The 23,112-nt window shown below is 40.1% G+C and overlaps 2 protein-coding genes across 4 annotated transcripts; one reads left to right on the forward strand and one right to left on the reverse strand.

Moving 5' to 3' along the window:
• The first annotated feature begins 8 nt into the window (after positions 1–8).
• Positions 9–19,092, forward strand: LOC112570216 (protein arginine methyltransferase NDUFAF7, mitochondrial-like). Of its 2 annotated transcripts, none has more exons than XM_025248550.1 (10): positions 9–117; positions 1,602–1,750; positions 2,162–2,242; positions 2,801–2,911; positions 3,233–3,532; positions 14,101–14,214; positions 15,002–15,151; positions 16,032–16,134; positions 16,800–16,867; positions 18,769–19,092. In XM_025248550.1, exons 1-10 carry the CDS (start codon positions 18–20, stop codon positions 18,946–18,948), a joined length of 1,356 nt encoding a protein of 451 aa, XP_025104335.1. In that variant the 5' UTR covers positions 9–17; the 3' UTR covers positions 18,949–19,092. The 2 variants fall into 2 exon arrangements, with proteins under 2 accessions (XP_025104335.1, XP_025104336.1); XM_025248551.1 differs by having other exon boundaries at positions 3,245–3,532.
• A 122-nt stretch (positions 19,093–19,214) lies between these two features.
• Positions 19,215–22,677, reverse strand: LOC112570217 (B9 domain-containing protein 2-like). Of its 2 annotated transcripts, none has more exons than XM_025248552.1 (4): positions 22,564–22,677; positions 21,914–22,083; positions 21,427–21,552; positions 19,215–20,307 (listed from the first exon to the last, which is right to left on the reverse strand). In XM_025248552.1, exons 2-4 carry the CDS (start codon positions 21,999–22,001, stop codon positions 19,994–19,996), a joined length of 528 nt encoding a protein of 175 aa, XP_025104337.1. In that variant the 5' UTR covers positions 22,002–22,083; positions 22,564–22,677; the 3' UTR covers positions 19,215–19,993. The 2 variants fall into 2 exon arrangements, with proteins under 2 accessions (XP_025104337.1, XP_025104338.1); XM_025248553.1 differs by having other exon boundaries at positions 22,594–22,648.
• Positions 22,678–23,112: the final 435 nt, after the last annotated feature.

Consider the following 23,112-nt stretch of genomic DNA (forward strand, 5'->3'; position numbering starts at 1 on the left):
AGCGTTAAAAGAGGTCAATGACCTTTTATGTTTGGGGTTGTCCTTCCGCCAAGATGACAAACTTCAGCAAGTGCTGCTTACTTAGACAAGTCCTGAGAAAGGCGCTTACATTCAAATGTACTATCCCTTCAAGTATTTTACTCGGGTCGTGCTAAACAAATTTTAAAACCAGTTATTAATAATAGATTAAAATCTGTGAAAAAGCATGTTTTAAACTTCTGTATTGTGTGTGCGTAGTCGTGAGTCATTGAGCCGCTACCTGCAATGTGTCAGATTCACTCGGGGACAGAGAGGGAGGGCGTTTGAAATGTGATTGTTACCACGTAGCCAGCCATCGATGATACAGTCTTTAAAATCACCGATAGTTTATTGCCTCCAAGTTGAAAACAGCAGTTTAACAAAAATCGATGTCCTAAAGAGTACACAAATTTTATATTTACAATTATTTTTCTTGTTTTCACACTGTCAGAATTTCACACACTAATATTTCATTATGATATTGGACACTCAGTTAACAGTTTCAGACCGATTTTTCTATGCTGCATTTGTGTGTCCAAATATGACTGGATTTACAGAATTATAAAAAATTCACAAACATTTTATAACATTTATTTATGATGATTAGAAGTATGTGTGTCAGCTACCTGCAATGGTTTTTCATATGTATTATATTATATACCAACTCCACTTTCCTAACATCCATTTGTCATCTACCTTATTACTGTCATAACATAATATGTCCTATCTGTACACTTTTAAACAGATTCAAACAGTTTTTCAAGTGTAAGCAAAATGAAAATGTATTTTTAAGGAAACTATCACAAATAATTGGTGAAAATATCCTTACAAGGGATTATGGAAAGGTCACTGTAAGGTTGTAAGTGCACAATGTCTCTTATGTAAAATGAATTTGTAACCAGACATTTCCAAAGTTGTAACTTTGTGATGTGAGGGTCGAGATGGCTGAGATAACCATTGTGGTTACACATGAAGATGTACATGCAAGTGTATTGTGTTTCCATATACACATTCCAACAATAGTGGATTAGAGTTAGCATAAACTTTAATTGAAGACATGTTGTCCTTAGTTTACAATACAAAATATAAATTGCCCAAGTAGGTTTGTAGCTGATAACATTTGCACAACAACCATCCTCTGTATTGTAACGCACAAGACAAATGTTTTATTTATATATACACATACACATGTTTTGCAGATGGGATGGTTGTAAAAAGTGGAGAGTGCTAATCTAAAAATAAGCTAAATTTAAAAGCATTAAAAATGGCACATAAAAGCATAGTAAAAGCACTTAAGATACTTGCTTTAAGACATTTTTATATTAAATGTTATGCCAGTTTCTGAGAAACATGGGAACTAAATAAGCCAAGTCTTGACAATCCATATTTGATACCTGACTCTTTTAAAAATAAGATTTAAGACTTAGGGTGGAACTTATGTTGTTTGTTTTCTTAAAAATCTGCCTTGTGTTGCACGTCTTGATTATTGCAGTCCACATGAGACTTAATAGATGATTTACAGGAAATCCTATTATGCAGCTGCCAACTTTAAATTAAAGAGAGGTTTTCACTTACTGTTGCAGTTGTCTCGCCTGGACATTGTGGACTTAGACATTCATTCTCAACTGAGGAAAAAAACAAGTTATTAAAGTATTTAATAGCTAAAATCAAATTAAGTGGACCCATCACAGTGGCAGAGTATATGAAGACAGTGCTGACAAGTCCTACTTCAGTGAGTAATTCTTGAGAGAAATCTTTGTTGGGAAAAATGCATTGAACATCAACTACACATCTCAGATTTGGAAGGTGCTGCAGCCTGAAAGTGTGCTTTACTTCAGTTAAGAAGTTTTGCTAGTTTTAGGCTTGTTGGACCAATGACTGTAAAATGGTCTCTGCCCACCTAGCATGTAGGATGCTGATTTATAAGGGAATGTACTTGACAACCATCTCTTGGATTATCTCCTTTTGTGGAAAATGCCCTTGAATTTATTGTTACACATTTATTTTATTGCAGACCTGTAATATATTACAGGGCTACTATATTCTGTATTACAGGGTTGGTATATGCTGCTACCAGGTTACTTCATGCTGTTACAGGATTACTATGTGTTATGTTACAGGGTTACTATATTTTGTATTACAGGGATACTATATGAACAGAGATGTGTTTGGCAGTAAGGGGGACTTCATCACTTCACCTGAGATCAGCCAAATGTTTGGGGAAGTAAGCACAAAACTGATCATCTTTTATCACAACCCTTGAACTTACAGTCAACTAACTGCTATGGCAGCCTATCCATCTTTAGAATCAGCCAATGGGAGAAGTTCTCAACGTTTGTAAGAATGTAAGAGTTATATAAAGAATGGTCCACATCAAAAGTGACCTGAAGTTGTTTGTCATTAACATTTTATGACTTCATGTATTTAAAAGAAATATTTTAAAAAATAGTTTAAAGATTTCATCCAAACAAATACCTAAAATGTTTTGAAATCATTTATATTTCACTTTCAATGAAAAACTTTTACAGAAGTTCTTCCCAATGAGCAAGATAAAATATATTTGTCAAACATTTTTGTTTTATGTTATTAAAGGAGTATATGTTACTTTCTGTAAAATTTATAGGTGTAATACTTCTGGGAGTCAGTTTATGTGTAAAGTCAGATTTCCATGATATTCTAGCATGTACAAACTCTGACTTTGCTACCTTATTAAGCAAATATACTAACGAGCATGCTAATGGACTTAAGAGGCATACTTAAATTAGGCTTGTTGCACATGCAGATGATTGGTGTCTGGTGTGTCAACGAGTGGAGCAACCTCTATGCTGGTCAGAACATTCAAGTGGTTGAGCTTGGTCCAGGGCGAGGTACCCTGTCAGATGACATGCTTAGGGTGGGCCTTGTGATTTGTTTGTACTTAGGTATGGTAAATTGGACCGTGGCATCATCCACATTGTATTATATGTACATATTTTTTTTGTGTGTTTGAAGTTGAGCACTTTCATGCTCCCTCTATTATGCATGCTCACACAGACACATACACAACAGCTCAATATGCAGAAGCGGTGGTTGAAGGTGATTCCATATTGTGTCAGTGTTTTCTATTTTAGTAATATATTCTTTGTCATCGCTCATCAACTGTTCTTTTACTCTTGTTTCCAAAACTTCACTCCTGTGATGGTAGTAAAGCATACAGAATGTGTTTACTTTGCAGGTGTTTTCTCAGTTTGCAGACATTCGTGATCATGTTTCTCTTCATCTGGTGGAGATAAGCCCCAAGCTAAGTCAGCTGCAAGCAGAACGTCTGACTAATAAGACAACAGAAGCAACTACAGCGAAAATGAATAATTATGGGGAGTCAATTAATGGAGAAACACTTGGGCCTTATCGTCAGGAAATATCCAAATATGGGCAAAAGGTGTTCTGGTATAGAGCATTGGAAGATGTCCCGTCAGGATTATCATTTTTTATCGGTCATGAGTTCTTGGATGCCTTGCCTATACATAAATTTCAGGTTTGGATCTTGATATATTTGTTTGTTTGTGTTTTGTGCTTCTCTATTCATGCTCAGGTGCATGTATGCTTTTTCATACGATTGTTAAAACATTCAAAACATTGAATAGCATCTTTTTGTTTTTAATAATTGTCTTACTAAAGGTGAACTGTCACAAGACTTCTACTTCCAAAAAAAAAAAAAACACCCAAAACTGGAAAACTTGCTGCTTTATCCTGGAAAGTAACAAAAGTAATTAAAGCAGTAGACATATCATAATACTGTGAACTTATAACACACAATATCATGACCAAGATAGATTGCACTATCTGCGCAGACCATTACGATAAATGAAAGAAAACAGCCAGTGGACAGTGAGGTATGTATAGACAAACTGAACAACATGAAAATGAGGTACAAGAGTAGAATGTAAAGCAATGGATGAAGGGATACAAACAGTATAAGACGAAGCCGTAACATAATGGTTCTATCTATCTATTTCTCTTCGTGCATCAGGTTGCACATAAGGCCTCAACCAGAGTCCGCCACCGATGTCGATCGGCTGAAACCCGCTCTAGGTGACCCCATGTCCAGCCCTTTCCCTTCATCTCCCTTTCCACTGTTCTTCTCCAAGTTTCCTTTGGGCGGCCTCGTTTTCTTCGGCCGTCTGGAGTCCATCGTAGGGCGACTCTGGAAAGGTCTGCTGTCTGCTGCTTCGTTGAACCTGCGTGGTGATGGACTCGGTTTCAGTTCTTCGGTGGAGTTCTTCGTTGGTGATGGTGTTTGGCCAAAAGATGTTAAGTATGCGCCTGAGGCATCTGTTTTGGAAGACGTCAAGCTTGTTACTGATGGTTTTGGTCATCTTCCAAGATTCTGATCCGTAAAGGAGGGTGCTGATCACATTTGACTTGAAGATTCTCAGCTTGATCTTCTGGCTGATGTTTTTTGCCTTCCATGTGCTCCTGAGTGAGGCAAAGGCCTGACTGGCTTTCGCCAGTCGGGCTAGAATCTCCACCTCCGCATCCCCGGTGTTTGACATTTTGGACCCAAGATAGGTGAAACTGTCAACTTCCTCAATCTCTTCTCCATTTAGTTTGATGCTGTCTTGGACTCTGGCGTTCACTCTCATACTGTTAGTCTTTTTGTGCTGACCTTCAAGCCAAGGTTTCAGCTGTTTCTGAGAAGGCCTTTGTTTTTTCCTGCATGTCTTGGTGGCGGTGTGACAGCAGGGCAATGTCATCAGCAAAGTCCAAGTCTTCCAGTGCTGTTGTTGCTGTCATAGTCATGGTCCATCTGAGCCCTCTCCTCTCGCTGTCGGTGGAAGTCTTCATGATCCAGTCCATGGCCAGGATGAAGAGGAACGGCGACAGAATGCAGCCCTGCTTCACCCCGGTACTGACGTTGAAGGGGTCTGTGAGCTCCGTGTCACAGACAACCTGGGATTTGAAATCGCTGTACAGCATTGCAATGACCTGAACAAGTTTTGCAGGGACTCCGTAATGCCTCAGGATCTTCCATAAGGACTCGCGGTGGATGCTGTCAAAAGCCTTCTCCAGGTCGATGAAATTGATGTACAGCGGTGTGTTCCACTCGTTGCTCTGCTCCAGAATCTGTCGCAGAATGAAGATGTGTTCGGAGCAGGATCGCCCAGGGCGAAATCCTGCTTGCTGTGGTCGGAGGTCTTTCTCAAGAGTTGCCGTCAGTCTTGACAAAACAATCTTGCTGAAGACCTTGCTGGTGAGGGAAAGAAGTGTTATGCCCCTCCAATTATTGCAGTCTCCAAGATCTCCTTTCTTGGGTAACTTGAAGATGAGCCCTGTCTTCCATGCAACAGGGAGCTGCCCTGATTCCCAAATTTGCCTGAAGATTTTAGTCAGCTTGGGAGCTGTCACATTCACGTCTGCTTTCAACATCTCTGCTGTTATTCCATCTGCCCCTGGTGCTTTGCCGCTCTTCATTGTCTTGACTGCTGCTGTCACTTCTTCCAGGCTTGGTGGGTCTGTGCAGATGTCAAGGTCTATAGCTGCTGGCTGGATGTCTGCAAGCTGAGGGGGATCTGGTCTGTTCAGAACCGACTCAAAATGCTCCCTCCAGCGCTGTAGTTTTCCTGCCTCTCCCTCGACGACATTACCGTTCACGTCTTTCACTGGCACATCACTGTTCTTAAACCCGTTGTTTAGCTGTTTGTTTATCTTGTACAGTGTCTTCAGGTCATTTTTACTTGCTGCATTTTCTGCTTCATCTGCCAGTTTCTCTATGTGGTATCTTTTGTCGGTTCTTGTCATCCTCTTCACCTCTTTGTTCAGTTTTGCATATCTTTGTCTGTGTTGTTCTTTCAGGCGTTCAGATCTGGTGCTGTTGATTCTTTGCTTGGCTGACTTTCTCTCTTCTATCTTCTTCCATGTCTCTTCTCTGATCCACTGTTCTTTCTTTTTCCGTTGGAAACCCAGTATTTTCTCTCCTGATTCCTGTAAGACTCGATTGAAGTCGTCTAAGGTCATCTCTTGTTGCTCTCCTAGTGCCTGGAACCTGTTCTTTACTTCCATAGCAAAGGCCCTTTCGGTGGCTGGATTTTTCAGTTTGCCGGAGTCCACTCTCTGCTGACGTGCCTGTTTTCCTCGTGGTCGACGCAGCTTCAGAGAAACTGTGGCTATCACAAGAGTGTGGTCACTGGCAATGTCTGCTCCTCTGTAGGCTCTAACATCTTGAAGTGAGCTCCTCCATTTTCGGTTGATGATGACATGGTCTATCTGGTTCTTTGTGATCCCATCTGGTGATGTCCATGTTGCCTTGTGGATGTCTTTGTGTTGGAAGAGTGTGCCACCAATCAGTAGGTTGTTTTCTTCACAAAAGTCTGCCAGTCTCTCTCCGTTGTCGTTGATGGTTCCAATTCCATGTTTGCCCATGACATGCTCCCTGCAGGTGTTGTCACTTCCTACCTTGGCATTGAGATCGCCGACGATGAGCAACATGTCGTGGGCTGGAACGCTTTCTGAGGCTGCCTGGAGCTGATCGTAAAAAGCATCCTTGTCTTCTGCCTCAGAGTCATTTGTTGGTGCATAGCAGGCTAGCACTGTCAGCTTGGTGTACTTGGAATGGAATCTTGCTCTCAAAAGCCTGGGTCCATAAGGCTTCCATTCCAGCAGTGCCTTTCCGTTTTCTTGTTGAGGAGTAGAGCTACTCCTTCAGAGTGCTGAGCGTCTGATCTTCCTGAGAACAAGATGGTATGTCCTGACGCTAGTCTCCTCTTTCCTGTGCCGGTCCATCTGACCTCACTGACTCCCAGGATGTCCAAGTTGTAGTTGTCAACTCCTTGACTAATTGGAGCATCCTGCCAGTCTGGTACAAGGTCTGGACGTTCCAGCACCCCACCCTCATTTATGCCTCGGCTTCAGTAAATCCGCTGTCGGGCGCCAGCTCCCTTTCGGGTTTGGCTGTCGTCCGTCATTAGTCCAGTCTCCTGGTGTGCTTCATTACCTTCGCCATCTATGACGAGTTCTCTGGTTTTGGTTTCTGTAACATGCTTTTTTTTACATGGTGGGGTTGTTAGCCCTACCACAACCTATTTTACCTCTAGGTGAGGTGTCCACCTTAGTCGCCTCTTACGACATGCCTGGCTGGATGGCAGGGACCCTATTCTTGCAATGCTTGCTAGGCAAGCATACCCCGGGGTCCCACAGGGGAACATAATGGTTAGCATGACAGTATTGCCATGGAAGTAAGAATAGTAATTCAGGGATAGTACTTTGTGAACAGCTGTGTTCTCAGAGAATGTGTGAATGTAGCCTTGTAGTCTGAGTGGCAAATGTCCATTGTTCGTATGTGACTGTCTTTGTGGGAGGGAGGGATAGAATGCGGGAGTCTGATGAGGAACGAAGGTTTTTGGCAGGAGTGTGGACAGACAAGATTTCAGTAAAGTAGTGGGCGGAGGGGCCTTCAAAGAATCCATAGCATAGAGTTGAGAGCTTGTAGTCTATTCTAGTTTTAATTGGTAGCGAATGAAGAGAGTAAAGAAGTGGTGTGATGTTCAGATTTGTGAGTCTGGAAAAAGCGACAAGGAGCTGAGTTCTGGACTTTCTGAAGCTTATCAATGAGGTACTGTGGACAGCCAGCAAAAAGAGAGTTGCAGTAGTCTAGTTTAGACAGTCAAATGAGCTGATGAGAATTTTGGTGGCTGAGATGGACAGAGTATAGTAAATGGAACTGATCTTCCGGAGCTCAACATATGGGAGAAACATGCTCATTAAGAGACATGTCAGCAGACCTTATGTAACCTAAGTTATGTTTTAAAGTTACAAAAGGAATATCGACATTGTCTACCTGAAAAGAGACAGGCAGTGAAGGGTAAACTCTGGCTGTCCTCTTTGAAAAAAATTTAACTTTCTGTTTTTTTGTCATTTAGTTTTAGCTTGTGGGTCATCCATAGTCTAATATCAGAAATACTGTCTTGGATGTTCTGGAGAACTGTGTGCCTGAAAAGGAGAACAGCTGGTATACAGCTGAGTGTCGTCAGCAAAGGATTGATCAGATATAGAGTGAGATTGAATTAGAGTAGTAAGTGGCTTTATGTACATGATAAAGATGATGGGACCAAGTACAGAACCTTGGGGGACTCCTAAGTGAGAAAAGACTGGTGGAGACATGCAACCACCCACTATAACTGACTGAGTTTTATCTGAAAGATACGACCAAAACCAGGGAGCCTGAGATGCCATAGAGAGTACTTAGTCTATGAATGAGAGTAGGCAGCAGACAGGTCTACTGTCAAAAATGAGATATCATCTCTATCCAGAGCAGACAAAATGTCATTTGTCACCTTAAGCAGGGCAGTCTCAGTGCTATGAAAAGGGGAACTGGCAGACTGATGGAGAAATCAAATTTTCAAAGTAAAGATAGGATAGAAATTGCTTGCGAACTACTAGCACGTTGATGCCAAGAGTAGGGTTTTTTAACAGCGGTTCACTAATGCTGTTTTGAACATAGATGGGAAAATGCCAGAGGACAAGCTGTCATTTACTATTTCAGTTAGGGCCAGGGCTAGGACATCGAGACAGTCTACCTGTAATGTACCGTTACGTGGGCCCTGTGCGCAATGTCTGACTATTGCATTCAGTCATCTAGCATTCTCCCACACACCTATTACAACAGATTCAATAACAAGGTTTCAAACTTAATGATAAGAATATAATTAACAGAGTGCATATATATTTACAAGAAGATAGTTTACAAGCATTCCATAGGTAATCTCAAACTTAGCTTTCTGGCTTTTCGCTATGGTGCTGGTCGCTGATACATCCAATATTCACAAGTTAAAGTTCGCACTGGCGTGATGACTCACTTGTTATATGCTCGTCATTTAAAGTTCACACTGTCCTAATGATTCCAGTGTCCACAGTACATCCAATATTCACAAGATAAAGTTCACAACTCAGTATATTCAGAGTCCCGTGGGTCTTTTACGTCCTTTCTCCGACGGACTTTCTGTCGGCCGATATCCACCTCGCCACCCAGAAAAGTAAAGTTCTTTCCACTCCTCCCTACTTTGTTCGTTTTTTGTGGGTTTTACCCCGCGAGGAGGGTGGCCGAAATCACTACCAGAAGGCGTGGAACAATTATCTCCCCTGGCCGTACGTCACGCGCGGCCGTCCACGTCAGGTGCTCGGACGAAGTTGACACCGACACTGGACACCGGCAGCGAGATGGTTGTCGCGCTAGCCAGGGAGATGTGCCAGCTTGGCCCGCACATGATGTTTTGTCCCTGTTTTAACTACAGAATCGACCATTTGTCCTAACCAAGCAACCAACACACTAAACACCTCAACAAAAAGACAATGGGTAGAAATACATTTTCTACATCACTCCTCTCTCCGGGGGAAAAATTGTGCCTGCTAAGGCACAATTTTTCAAAATACAAATCCATACATAATAACATGACGTGAAATGAATTAGCATAGTTCAATTAAATCCAAACAGTTGGTAAAATCATTACCACATAAGCATCTGTTAAATGAATAAAGCAACAGTAATCAATTACAGCCATGAACATTCATAAAAAGAAAAAGTTACTATTACCACATAAACCAATGCACCTCAAAACACCTCAAAAAAAATTGCGTGTTGCAAAGACTACTTTACATAGAACCATCTCCTCTCGATAAAAGTGTGCGTTTTACACAGCGTGTTCAGCAATCTGGTTCGTGCAGTAGCACATGCACTTTTCTCACACAACTGCCTAGCCACTGCGGCTTTTAACACTTCAGCCGGTTACACTAGGGGTACCCCATTTGGTTGGTGGTCATCCCTGTCAAAAAAAACTCGTCGTGACCTATGTCCCCGACGCTGTACAGCAACCCTCGGGTTCTGCTGGCGCGCAGACGCTTACTCTGCCGCCCTTGGGTACGCATGTTCCGCTTGGTGGAGAAAACGGCGGTGAACCCATCACATAACATCATACCAACATAATCTATGCAGCAACCCCTCGGTTCTGCTGGCGCGCAGACGCTTACTCTGCCGCCTTGGGTACCGCATGTTCCGCTTGGTGGAGAAAAACGGCGGTGAACCCATCACATAATACAGGTACACCTTACTGTGCTACCCCACAGACTATCCTCTCAGGACTAGCCTTCCCATGCCACTATAACCTTTACATGAACATAGCTGGCCCTGGGTTCAGAAATACATCAATCCCTCCATTGAGTACAATACACTCACACACAAAAAAAAACTTTCAGTGCTAGCAGTGTTGATAGCGTGTTACATAAAAGGCCAACTGCAGTATTGCAGATTGTGAACAGCTGATACGCACGGAGACTGGTTATAAAACATCATCATAATACAAATTCATTGTTAGTGCAATCCTCCTCCTCATCGTCATCGTTGACCATACAGCAATCATCATCTTCATTATTATCATAGAAGAGGAGAAAAAAATCGTCGTTAGTACACTCCTGTACTTACTATAGCTATAATCATCCATCAAAGTCATCATCGCAATCATCATCATAGTCATAATACAGTCGACAACAAAAGTGGTCAAAACCTGATAATCTACCTCGTTACATGCTAGTTGTCTGTAACCCATATACTATGGTGGAGGTAACCAGCTGTCTATAGTGCAGTTTTCTCCGTCTTGTCTTTGTCTGTTTGTTCTTGTTACCACGGGCAACCTCTATGTCAGGCCCGTCTACTGTGACCCAGGGGCTAGAATACAGTTTTCGTGTTCTCTTTCCTTTCTCTTTGTCTACTGTGTGCCGCCCGTCTACTGTGGTCGGCGTGGCCCGATGTCTACGATGCCGTTTTCTCTTTGGCTTTCTTCTCGTTGCTAGAAGTTTCGACTGGTGCCGTTTAGCACGATCCCTACAAGCAGAGTAGTACTTGCTCTCTTCGTACAACTTCATTTTGGACTTGATTGCCTTTCCTAACTGCTTAATTCCGTTCTCAATTTTTGGGATCATTTTCTCTATTCTGGATTCTGATCCGCTCTCCACACACTTAGTCAGGTTCAAGTTATTAGCCAGGCTCAAGTCACCCTCTTCTTGAATCATTTTTAATCGAACTTTTCAGTTTGATTCTTCTCCGCAGTTAGCTCATTGTTCTCTTCCTTCGACCTAGCGTTTCCTTCTGCTTCTTGCTTCGTCTGAGCGTCCTTCTCTGTCATTCTGTCTACCACAGGGTTCTCTCTAGGGTGTTGGTAGGTTTGGCTCTCTGTTGTGCCATTCAGCTCGTTGGTTTCTTTTTCATTAGGATCTGCCGAGCTTGTCGTGACGTCATTCTCTTCGTCCTCATCATCCTTATTATCTATTGAATTTCTGGGTTGCGGAAGAGCCGGTTCAAAATCATCAGTATGTCCTTGAATCTTTTTATCCAGATCTTTTCTGGTGGTTTCTCTTCCACTGTTAACTGTGTCTTCTCGACTTCCACCTCTTCATTCTTCTGTTGAGTCTCGGACTCTGCGGTGCTTTCTACCACAGGTTTCTTCTCAAGGAGCTGGTGGGTTTCGCTGTCTGTTTTGATATCCAGCTCTTTCGTTTCTTCTCCGTCATCATCTACAGAACCGGTCTCAACATCAACCTTTTCGCTTTCACCATCCCCTATCTCTATGGCATATGTGGTGTGCTGGCTAGTCGTTCTGAAATTCTCAGCATCGTGTGAATCATTGTCCGTCATTTGAACCTTGATTGCTGCGGCTTTTGGTTCCTGGGGTGTAAAACTTGGTGGGAAGGGTGGTCCCCCGTAATATTGCGATTCAATCTCTTGCAGTAGGCGATTGTTCGCCTCTATCCTTTTCTCTATCTCTACTTGCATCTTTTCGACTTGTTGTTGTTTCTCTCCAATCTCTAACCAATATCCTAGCTCCAACTTTCTAATGCGTTCCTGGGATGCGTGCTCTAGTTTCTGCACTTCAGATTCAACGAATGCGTGACGTCCCGAAATGCCTCCATGTCACATTCACAATGTCTCTGCCAAGGTTTTCCTTTTCAGTTTCTATCCGGTCTTCTAATTCGCTCTTTTTGATGATTCCCCTTAACTTTAATTTAGTTTTTTCTAACGCTAGTCTTCCTCTTTCTTCCACTAGCCTTTTCCCTTCTAACGTTGCTTCTACTTTTTTCCTTTCTGACTCGTGTCTTTGTCTGTCAAACACGTCAAGTCCCTCCAGAATAAAGTTACCGAGGGTGTCACCACTATATCCCCTCCTTTCCCCCTCTCGCTCTAGCTGTTGCATAACCTCGAGCGCCTTTTCTAGAAACTCTATGTCATTGCCACCCATGGTTCCAATTTAAACACAAAGCAAAGTCTAGATATATGGTATCACAACTTAAAAAAAAAAAAAAAAAAATAGCACAAATACCAATGCTATAACAATTATCAGAAGTATTCCACAGTTCGCATCAGATTAATTTAACTTAATAAATTAATACTCTACGTCAGGCTCGCCAGTTGTAATGTACCGTTACGTGGGCCCTGTGCGCAATGTCTGACTATTGCATTCAGTCATCTAGCATTCTCCCACACACCTATTACAACAGATTCAATAACAAGGTTTCAAACTTAATGATAAGAATATAATTAACAGAGTGCATATATATTTACAAGAAGATAGTTTACAAGCATTCCATAGGTAATCTCAAACTTAGCTTTCTGGCTTTTTCGCTATGGTGCTGGTCGCTGATACATCCAATATTCACAAGTTAAAGTTCGCACTGGCGTGATGACTCCACTTGTTATATGCTCGTCATTTAAAGTTCACACTGTCCTAATGATTCCAGTGTCCACAGTACATCCAATATTCACAAGATAAAGTTCACAACTCAGTATAATTCAGAGTCCCGTGGGTCTTTTACGTCCTTTCTCCCGACGGACTTTCTGTCGGCCGATATCCACCTCGCCACCCAGAAAAGTAAAGTTCTTTCCACTCCTCCCTACTTTGTTCGTTTTTTGTGGGGTTTTACCCCGCCGAGGAGGGTGGCCCGAAATCACTACCAGAAGGCGTGGAACAATTATCTCCCCTGGCCGTACGTCACGCGCGGCCGTCCACGTCAGGTGCTCGGACGAAGTTGACACCGACACTGGACACCGGCAGCGAGATGGTTGTCGCGCTAGCCAGGGGAGATGTGCCAGCTTGGCCCGCACATGATGTTTTGTCCCTGTTTTAACTACAGAATCGACCATTTGTCCTAACCAAGCAACCAACACACTAAACACCTCAACAAAAAGACAATGGGTAGAAATACATTTTCTACACTACCAGTAGTGGGGTGGGAACTGGGTTCAGTGGACAAGTTGTGGGGTTTCAAATCAATCAATCAAATCAAATCAGACTTTATTGTCTGTTGAGGAGACCCAAGACAGAAATTTTTCTTTTGCTTACAAGGGCAGGCATACATACTCATACAGAGAGTTGATCAAGTTTAGCTTAGATGTCAAGAATCTTGTGGACAAAAAACTTGCTGAAAGCCTCAGGTAGTAAAGCAGGTGCAATGACTGTGGGCAGTTGTGGCCTGTTTGTGTGGCCCAACAGGTGGTTGCATGTCCTAAATAGGCTTCTGCTCAATGAACAAGTACTGACATGAGCATAGGGGAATTCAGTTTTGGCCAAATAAACAAGGTGGATGACTGCACGCTTGGCAGTATTTAGTATCTGTTTAGGGACAGCCAACCCAGATCTACGCCAAAAACTCTCATATCATCAACACTCCACCTTAGCTCTCTGCAGCTCAACACGAATGCTGAGGCACCACGGCGCATGTTTGTTGACATGTGAAGGAAAGATACAACTTGTCAGCATGTGCATACATTTTTTATCTCAGTGATAATAAGCAAATAGTCTTTAGCCTGTTGCATTTCTTTCATATCTGAAACTAGTGAGAACTGCTTTAAAGAATAATTATCGTACACAAAAAAATAAACTTATTTCCACTTGTTTTATGGCGGATGACAGTCTCAATAAATTATTTTACACCTTCCTCCACTCTTCATGGCTCCAAATTTCTTGCTCTTGTACTAAGAAGACTTTTTTGTCTTTTTTTTTTTTTTTGCTATACATGTTCAAATGAACTGTAAAAATGTTAGTATGTTTCCTGTTCAAACAGAAAACAGAGAAGGGTTGGTGTGAAGTGCTGGTGGATGTTGACGATGAATCAGATTCATCTCTACGTTTTGTTCTTTCCCCTGGGCCAACAGCGGCTTCTGTATCCTTCCTTAAAGTAAGCTGACAGCTCTGGAGCTTCATGGTTACACATATTAGTGGAAATGAAATGGTATTAGAAACATGAGAACATGATGAAAACTGGATTTTAACACCAATTAACATTTAATGCTTAAGTTAAAATTACTTTCTTTCATAAACAATTTTTGTTGGACTTGATTTCTTTAGACTTGAATTTATTTTATTTGGATTTCACACTGTTCATATTTTAAAATTAACTTTTATAGTTTGCATTCCAAGTTTTCTAAATGCTATATAGAGATATGAATATGCTATAAACACAACAAAACCAAAACAATAAAATGGTGACCTTCAGCAGTCAGTAATTAAAATTCTGAGCTGTAAGCTGACAACCACTATGTGTGTGAGAACTCATCTTCTGCTAAGAGGCATAAATGGAAGGAATGGACACTATTGACTTCCCACAGTGAACAGTGCACCCCATCAGACACTCTTATGCATATCTCTTGACTAATAAAAGTAATATGCTGATTAGAAGATGCAGCAAAAATATGAGCTTGATTAATTTGATTTGAAATTGAAACAGACTCTAAACGTGATGAAACCTGAACGAATTCTACTGTCTTTTTAGTTTCTATACTGAGCACAAATCACTTAGCAGATTTTGAAGAAAGATCAACAAGAACCAGTGCAGCCAAGCGCAGAATTCGGGTTAAAAACAAAAAGTTAAGTGAAATTATTAAACAGTGTAAATATGCATGGTATATAAAAAAAACTATTTTACATTAATATAGTCTTACTAGTATTTATTGATGCTTACACAGGTCTTGGAGAACGATGATCGCTGTCACATTGAGGTATGTCCTGCTGCTGGGCAAATAGTTCAAGAGGTATCAAAGAGAATTCAGCAGCATGGAGGGTTTGCTCTTTTTGCTGACTATGGCCACTCTGGTGAGAAAGGAGACACATTTCGGGTCAGTACAGTCCATAGAGAGAACATACCATACCTGCACATGCATTCCTGTGCAATTGATTTTCTCAGAGAATATTTTAAAGATTGAAATAAGAAAGAACTCTTGCCTGTTGTTTAGAATTAACTTCTGCATAGTCTTTCTCAGAAAAACATATCTAAATTTATTAGGTGCACTCTTAGTGTCTTCTTTGCATAAAACCCAAAGAGATTTTAGATTCCAGTTACAATTGATAAGAGTTTTCAGATCCTTATATTGCTGGGGTGTTTAGACCCTCAGGTTGCTGGGGGGTTTTAGATCCTCAGATTGTTGGGGATTTTAAGGCCTAGATAGAATTATTCTTAATTTGCAGAAAGTGTACATATCGATGTGCATTTCAGTAATATAGTGATCCCAGTCCCTGTTGCTGAGAAACTTCTTTAATTACTATGATCATCTTTTTATGGATATAAAACTGTCAATGATATTTGGTAATAGTTACGACAAAATATCATCTTGTGTATATGTGGCTTAACATGCATGATACTTTAAGACATCTGATGTAAACTCTTACATTTTCAAATCGCTTACATTTAGAAACCTCTTTTCTGCATGTGATTTTCGGTTCAGGTATGTGATTTATACATGTTTCTATGTAGTTGGAAACATTACCATTGTTGGAAACAAAGATTCTTTAAATACAGAAAATATGGACTCATTGATAGGTTGCATTAGGACACAGTTCTCACTGCTGCTATGTATTAATGTATTTACATCTCTCTTAATCTTCATAAGCCGTAGCATATTTCTTAAAAATAAAATTAAAAGTTTCCATAAAGCAGTTAATGTTATTAATGTTAGTGTTTGCAAGTACATATGTGTGTATGCATATATGATTATTCAGGGGTTCCAGAAGCATGAACTCCATGATCCACTATTGGAGCCTGGTTCTGCTGACCTGACTGCTGATGTGGACTTTTCATATCTCAAGGGTTGTGCCAAAGAAGGTACAAAACACTAATTAAATTTCTTCACATGCAGTAGTAAATATTTCAAATGCTGCACACTTTAAAATCTGCTCGTTAGTCTTGCTGCCAATAGCATCACTTAGTTTGAAGGTTTCAAAGAAAAGTTACAAAAGCTTGGTATTTGTGATAAATACAACTGAGAAATTGCATTAAACACTAAAAACTGGATGGAGAACAGTCAGAAGTGATGTTTAAATTAGACTTATTTTAAGTAACAAAAATTCCAGGTTGATGAAGGTCTATTAGGAAAGAGGCATATTGTTCCACTTGGATGAGCAGAGTGTAAAGAAAGTAATTTTTGTGAGTGTTGCCAAGGAGAATAATTTTGAACATATATTTGAACATATATATAATAGTTCTAATAAGTTGTGTTTGAATGGACACAAGTGTCGGCTATACTGAGAATAGCCCACAGTGTTGCTCAAATACAGTGCATTGTTTTTTTTATATAGCCTACTACTCTTAGAAGGTAGTGTAGAGCATTACCTACAAAGGTAAAGAAAAAAGGAAACAAAACTGCGTGCAGGGATATCTGAATGTGATATCACAATGTGAGCATGAATAAACGTGCATGTGCATGCACACACGCAAAGAGAGTTACAACCCATGTTTTGGATGTAAGAGTATGACATCTTTTATTTCAGTCTCTGTATTTGGCCCAATCACACAACAGAGCTTCCTTATGAACATGGGCATAGGAGTCCGGCTTCAGGTAAAATATGCTTTTTTCTGATACTGATGTAATTGTCACATAGTAACTTAAAGCGGGGCAGGAAAATTTCCCACAATTCAAGTCTAGACTAAAATTGATCATGAGTGCACAGGCAGAGAAACCTTAAGTAATTAAAAAGACTTTGTTTACAAGAAAGGTAGACAGTCTTAGACCAATAAAGAGCACAGTTGCATGCTAAGTGTCTGCTGCCCTCAATGCAAGTACAAAAAGTAGGGCAGAGGGGCTTGATGATGGGCACTTGCTTGGCCAGGCTCAGAGAAGTGTCACAACAGTTGCATCTGATGGATGGACAGAAAGAAAACACCAAGGTCTTTTTACACTGGGTAAGACAGTGCAAAAAAAAAAAGTCCACCTCACATCCCGGGTCACCTGTCAGTGGCCAGTAGGGTGTGGTTGTTTGCCTGTTTGAACGGGCTAATTGGTTGACTTGTGAGAAATTTGGAACGCTTGGGGGAGGGAGCAGTGACAGTGGACTATTTGGACTGCCAGCTGTCTTTGTGAAAACTTCAAGGACTATGTCTCCAGAACTGGGGCTACTTGTGGGAGATAGATGTTTGATGCCAAGGCTGGCAGAAGAAATCATTTTTCTCAAAGAAGAAGAGAATGTGTATTTGCCCACACTCTGAAGCACCAGTCAGGAGGATTACAACACATCAGGGTGGTGTTCATTTGGCAGCTATACATGTAATTTTCTTATCCCAGTGTGTACCACTCTGTTCTGTGTAACATTGTAATTGAGTGAAAAAGCAATTGTCAAAGAAACCTTGTAACGTCCCTAGACCAAGACAGTGCTCGGTATCTGTGTCGATGGAAAAGCAGTAATTTGTCTCTGATATGGAAGAGAACTGACAGAGGTCAGTTGGTGGGGAACTATGAGTGGATAGTCATTGGCTTCGGACTTCCTTCTCACCTCATCATAAGTTTTAACTTGCAACAAGGAGAGACTGAGACAGAAAGAATGTGCACTACAAGGGCAACAGTAACAACTACTAAAGCCAAGGTGATGTACATATGTGAGAACAGATGGCGATTATAGCAGGAGTTAACAGCACTGTAGCCTTTGGAAATGCAGAGAGCATGGATAGTACTAGGATCCCTTTTAGATAAGCTAACTTGTTGTTCGTAGGTATTTTGCATCACGTGTATGTTTATTAAATTCTTGTTGTCCTTTGCTTTGCACATGGTTGTCTTTAGTGTAGGAAAGAGCTGGTGTGGGGGGGCTCATGAGCCACATGCCATTCTTTTAAGTGATTGACATTTAAACATTGTATATAACAGTCCTCTGCAGTATTATGTTAATGTGGGTGTTACAAGTTATATTTGTCACCAACATGCCTAGCTCCCCTGAGCTACCGTCCTGCATTTCATACGAAAATGCAGAACTTTGTTGCAGTAATAATAATAAGGATGATGATGATAATTTCCTGCTTGGAAACAAGCTCAATGCATTGTGCACAAAAGTCTACAACAGTCATTCATATGGTGAAGGAGTGGGGGATTAGTGTTTTAAGCTGAGTCAGCAAGTAAGGCTGTACCACAGCAAGACAGCCAGTGCTGTAAACAGATGCTATATGCAGAGAAAGATCAGCGTTTCCGAGACAGAATAAGTAGGCGGACCACAGAGTTGAAATCATAATTATTGATACTCTTCAGCGTTATTTTGGTGTGGAAGGTATTAAAAAAAATAAACTGAGAAAAGACAGCCCTGGTTGATGGCCATGAGAGACATACATCAGAAGTAGATAAACACATATAGATACAATCACAGAACAGCTTTTAGTGATCTTGATTGTAATACCATTTTCTACATTCTCTATTTTTTTTCTTAAATTCTAGTCTGTGTAAAAAGTCTCTCTACCACTTTGTTTGCCCTGTGACAGATGTTGCTTCAAAAGGCCAGACAAGAGAACTGGAAGACTTTGCTCACTGGTTATGACATGCTTACCAATCCTGAAAAGATGGGTCAGCGATTTAAATTCTTTGCCATGATAAAGCCAACTTCTGAGGATTATGTACCTGCTGGTTTTGTGATGCCAGAATTCTTGAAGTCCCAGAGATAATGCTGCATTTGTGATAAACAGATATTTACTGCAGCATACTTTACAGGAAAATTCATCTCTATCAGTGTAAAATCTACTTTCTTGCAAGCGACTGAAAGATAATCCACCTTGGCAGTAGGACTAAGAATAAATGTGCTGGCATAATATTATGTATTTTTTATTTAATATGTGTGTGTGTGTTGGTATGATGGTGGCAATGATGATGAAAACAAAAATAAAAAAATTTAAGAAGTGAACTATTTATGAGTATATAATCAGTAAAACTGTATCATTGCCAAAGACTTTAATGCCAATAATTTTAATACAAAAAAAACATACAATAAAGTATTACAAATTATGTATTTCAGATAAATATGATAATGGTTCAGAATAAACAAATTTCTACAAGTCTTCATTAGATAAAGGGTAAGGGAACTGATGAACTAAGATAAAAATAAGTCGGGGTCTAGTTAACAAATCTTCATTCTCTGTTAGAGCAAGAAGCTCCAGGTTTGCTTCTATTATACATTAAAATGGAATATTTTCTGAGTACTTTCTCAGGCAGATCTTTATTAAGATATTTGAAAAAGATTAATGCTGCCAATCTTGTGCCAAAGCCAAGCAGAAGACAGTGGTATATTAGCTACATTATGTTCAAATAATTCCCGTGGAAATTCCTTGGAAAAAAAATAGAATTTTTTATGTCCTACAGGGTTGAATTATACAGTTATGTATCATACAATGATACTGAGCTGGTCTTCGCCACTTTCCACTAATTTTTTTTTTTAAACCCTGTGCTACACCTGACACCCCCCCCCACCCCACCCCCAAGAAAGTGTATTTGTACTAAGCATTATGACATAATATATCAAGAAAATAGAAAAAGGAATAATAGATGGGATTATGCTGTGTGAATACATGATGAAAGACTGAGTCAGATGGAAAGTCTCAGCTTTGTTGGCCTTCCAAAACACAAACAAAAAAATGTTGTTTTCTTCAGGAGTCACATCAGTAAGAGTCATAAGGAGAGTTGGGTCTGCAAAACTTCCACATGGCTGAATACACCCTAACATTCAATACCAAATTTGTCAAAGTTCCTGAGGATGATTCCAATACGCAGATGAACTTTGCCCATGGCTATGGTGTGCAGGCGGTACCGGTCAGCCCCACTGTATATAAGGTCAGGATTTTTCAGCTGAGGACTGCCCCCAAGAAAGAACTGTGAGACTGTATCCATAAAGGAACCTGTAGGGCGCCATGTTGGGCATTCAATCTCATGCATGCCAGGTGATGTTGGAATGTGGCAAAATCCATATCCATACAACTCATTACGCCCAAATTGATCTTGATGCCAGACCTGGAAATGTATTCGTGGCCAGCCTGAAAGTGCAACAAACAAAACCTATAATAAGAAAGGTCTTACCAGACTTAATGTGTTTAAAGAGGTGCACATCTGAAACTGCAGCAGACAAATAATATATATTTAAATAAAAAGAGAGAAGCTACCAACCTAGTAACTATAACAGTGTGCCTGTGCTGCTGCTATTAGATTAGTAAATATTGTTAATAGTATATTTTTGGATTAGTAAATTATTTTCAATTGTAAGTTAACGAAAAAGTAACATCAAAAGACCTCACAAAAATGAGTTTAAAAGGATCAACATTTAAAAGCAATTTAAAACTTGGTATTACTTTTACCAAGAAAACAATAATAAAATAATGAAGGACAAGTAATGTCAGCAAATAAAAAATGGTCCAAGGGTAGTAGGAAAACTGTTAGGGGAAAAAAGATAACGCACAGAGGAAATAAAGTCACATAAAAGGATGAATGTTACAAGAAAAAAATCCACATCTTGGAAGATGAAAGTATACGCTATTTTCAACAAATGCGAATGCCACTGGCTAGAAGACCCACAATTCAACTGATCTCTATTGTTTATGACCAAAAAGAAAGATTTGTTCAGATTTCTAATATAAGGAACTAAGTACACCTTCACAAGTGCAATTCCAGTAAAGATACAGGCAGTCATCGACTTACGACATTGTTCCGTTCATACGCCGCGTCATAAACCGATTTTCGCTGTAAGTCGGAACATATGTACATACTGTACATAAATAACATACTTTAAGCACTTCTCATATCCTAACACCTGTCCTAACACAGTAATTATCAAAAAACACATATAAAATACGTTTAATTCTTCCACCGCACACACCAAACATGAAGTTCGCATTACGACATTTAAACCACTTAAGTCGAAACAAGGCTTTATACAGTGAATGGGAGATGTATCATAACCACGAAACATCGTAACTTGGAGCTGACGTAACCCGAGGACCGCCTGTACAATCAAAATTAAGATTCCAATAAAAACAACTAAAATATGTCATTACACATGATCAAACCAGCACATCAATGCAAAGCCAATATATAACACCCACATACAGATGTCCACCCCATGACTACATCCTTTCATTTAAAGAGAAAAAACGGCAGACCCTGAATGCCCCTTGTAGCAAAGTGAATGTCAATTGGGTGTGCCCAATATGCTGCTTCATGGTTCTGTGGGTTGTCAACCTGTGTCTGTCCCTCACGTAAGCCAGCCAAAACCTTCCAGGCACCACCTTTGGACAAACAGTGCCATCAAAAAGATCTTATCTGGGCCATATCACACACCTTCCCTCAGTTAAGGGTAAGGAATGCTTTTCGGAATTAGTACTCCTTAACTGTACTTTTAAAACAGATTTTCTTACTTCATTCTCAATGATGAATAAAGTATTTTTGAGAAATGGTTTTCAAAGTAGTTACATAAAAATTCAACTGACGAAACCGTCAGCTTCTCCTTCTCAAAGCTTATTCTTCTAAACACAACAGAGATTCCTGAAATATCCATTCAATAGCATGCAGCAGTTCACATTGTTTTTATGCATTTTCAAAATGTTCTGCACAACAGCCAACACATTTACGAAATAAGTTTTAACTTACTAGTATTTATGCCCCATTTGCAAAAAAGACTGTGATCTGGAAATCCTGATGCTCCAAGAATCTGACCAATTACATGCACTTCTGCCATTATGAAATGGAAGACAAAGAACTGTATTGACTGCACACTTTTATTGATGATAATAACATCAACGTCTTTCAGCAGCCTGCGTCTGAAAAGTATTTAAAATAGTGCAAAAATATATGAATTAAAACACAATAAAAAGTGCTCTTATAAAGTAAACAACCAATAATACAAAATCTTAAGTTTTTAAAAATAAATTTCAAACAGAAATAAATAAAAGATTTAAAATTTGTGACTTAAAATTCCTGATCGCACGACTCGACATGCAATATCTGTACTGTTAAAAGGTTATTCTAAATCGTTCCATTATAAACGCAGTTTTGCAAACCTATTTGACAAGTTGAAACAGCGTTAAAGTTGTCCAGAAAAATTCATTAAACGAAAAAACATTTCTTTCTTTTCTCTGAAGATACGTTAGGTGGCTTTGTACAAACATGCCTTATGTCACGCCACTTAACCACTGAACTGTTTCTTCCAATTCGTTTCTTCAGATGAGTTACATACTACAATTTTAGAAGTATTATGCATCTATTACGTCAAATGTTTTGTTTTGTTTTTTCCTACTCACTGAAAGCCAGTTTAAGAAAAGACCACCAACTGTTGTTAGGTACGCGAAGCGCCAGGAACGACCGCCATATTTATTGCTACTTCCGCTCTAAAGCCAGCCAGGCAAGAATTATTGAACTGTTTAGAAATCATCGTTCAAATGAAAATTAGATAATGTACGTTGACCTCTTGATTCACCAGTGCTTGTAATCAACTCCGACGGACGATCATACAACCCAGCATGTATACAGAACATACCTCTGTGATACAACTAAGGGAATGGATTAATGCACCATGCACTATTTGATGTTTGGAAACTAAGGTTCTATGCCAGGGGTGGGCAATTAATTTTCCCAAGGGGCCGCATGAGAAATTGGGATGGTTTTAGAGGGCCGAACTAATATAGTTAACTCAGTTTTGCCCAATACTGTATATATAGTATATTTACTGGGGGGGGGGGGCGGTCACAGACAGGAGGCGAGGTCTGTTCTATGCCATAGACCAGGGATGCACAACCTCGATCCGGCCCGCGAAACTTCTGCCCACAGTGCAGGAAATCGGCATGTTAGTA

Source organism: Pomacea canaliculata, linkage group LG8, assembly GCF_003073045.1.
Source record: "Pomacea canaliculata isolate SZHN2017 linkage group LG8, ASM307304v1, whole genome shotgun sequence".
NCBI lineage: Eukaryota > Metazoa > Mollusca > Gastropoda > Architaenioglossa > Ampullariidae > Pomacea > Pomacea canaliculata.

Bases quoted from the DNA above. Each gene is read 5' to 3' on its own strand.
- LOC112570216 (XM_025248550.1), top strand. From the start codon at position 18: ATGACCTTTTATGTTTGGGGTTGTCCTTCCGCCAAGATGACAAACTTC. The intron at 1,751-2,161 runs GTGAGTAATTCT...TTTGTATTACAG, and splicing joins TGCTGACAAGTCCTACTTCA to GGATACTATATGAACAGAGA. The intron at 2,912-3,232 runs GTGGGCCTTGTG...TTTACTTTGCAG, and splicing joins TGTCAGATGACATGCTTAGG to GTGTTTTCTCAGTTTGCAGA.
- LOC112570217 (XM_025248552.1), bottom strand. From the start codon at position 22,001: ATGGCAGAAGTGCATGTAATTGGTCAGATTCTTGGAGCATCAGGATTT. The intron at 21,553-21,913 runs GTAAGTTAAAAC...GTTTGTCCAAAG, and splicing joins CAAATGGGGCATAAATACTA to GTGGTGCCTGGAAGGTTTTG. The intron at 20,308-21,426 runs GTCTGCCGTTTT...TTGCACTTTCAG, and splicing joins TGCTACAAGGGGCATTCAGG to GCTGGCCACGAATACATTTC.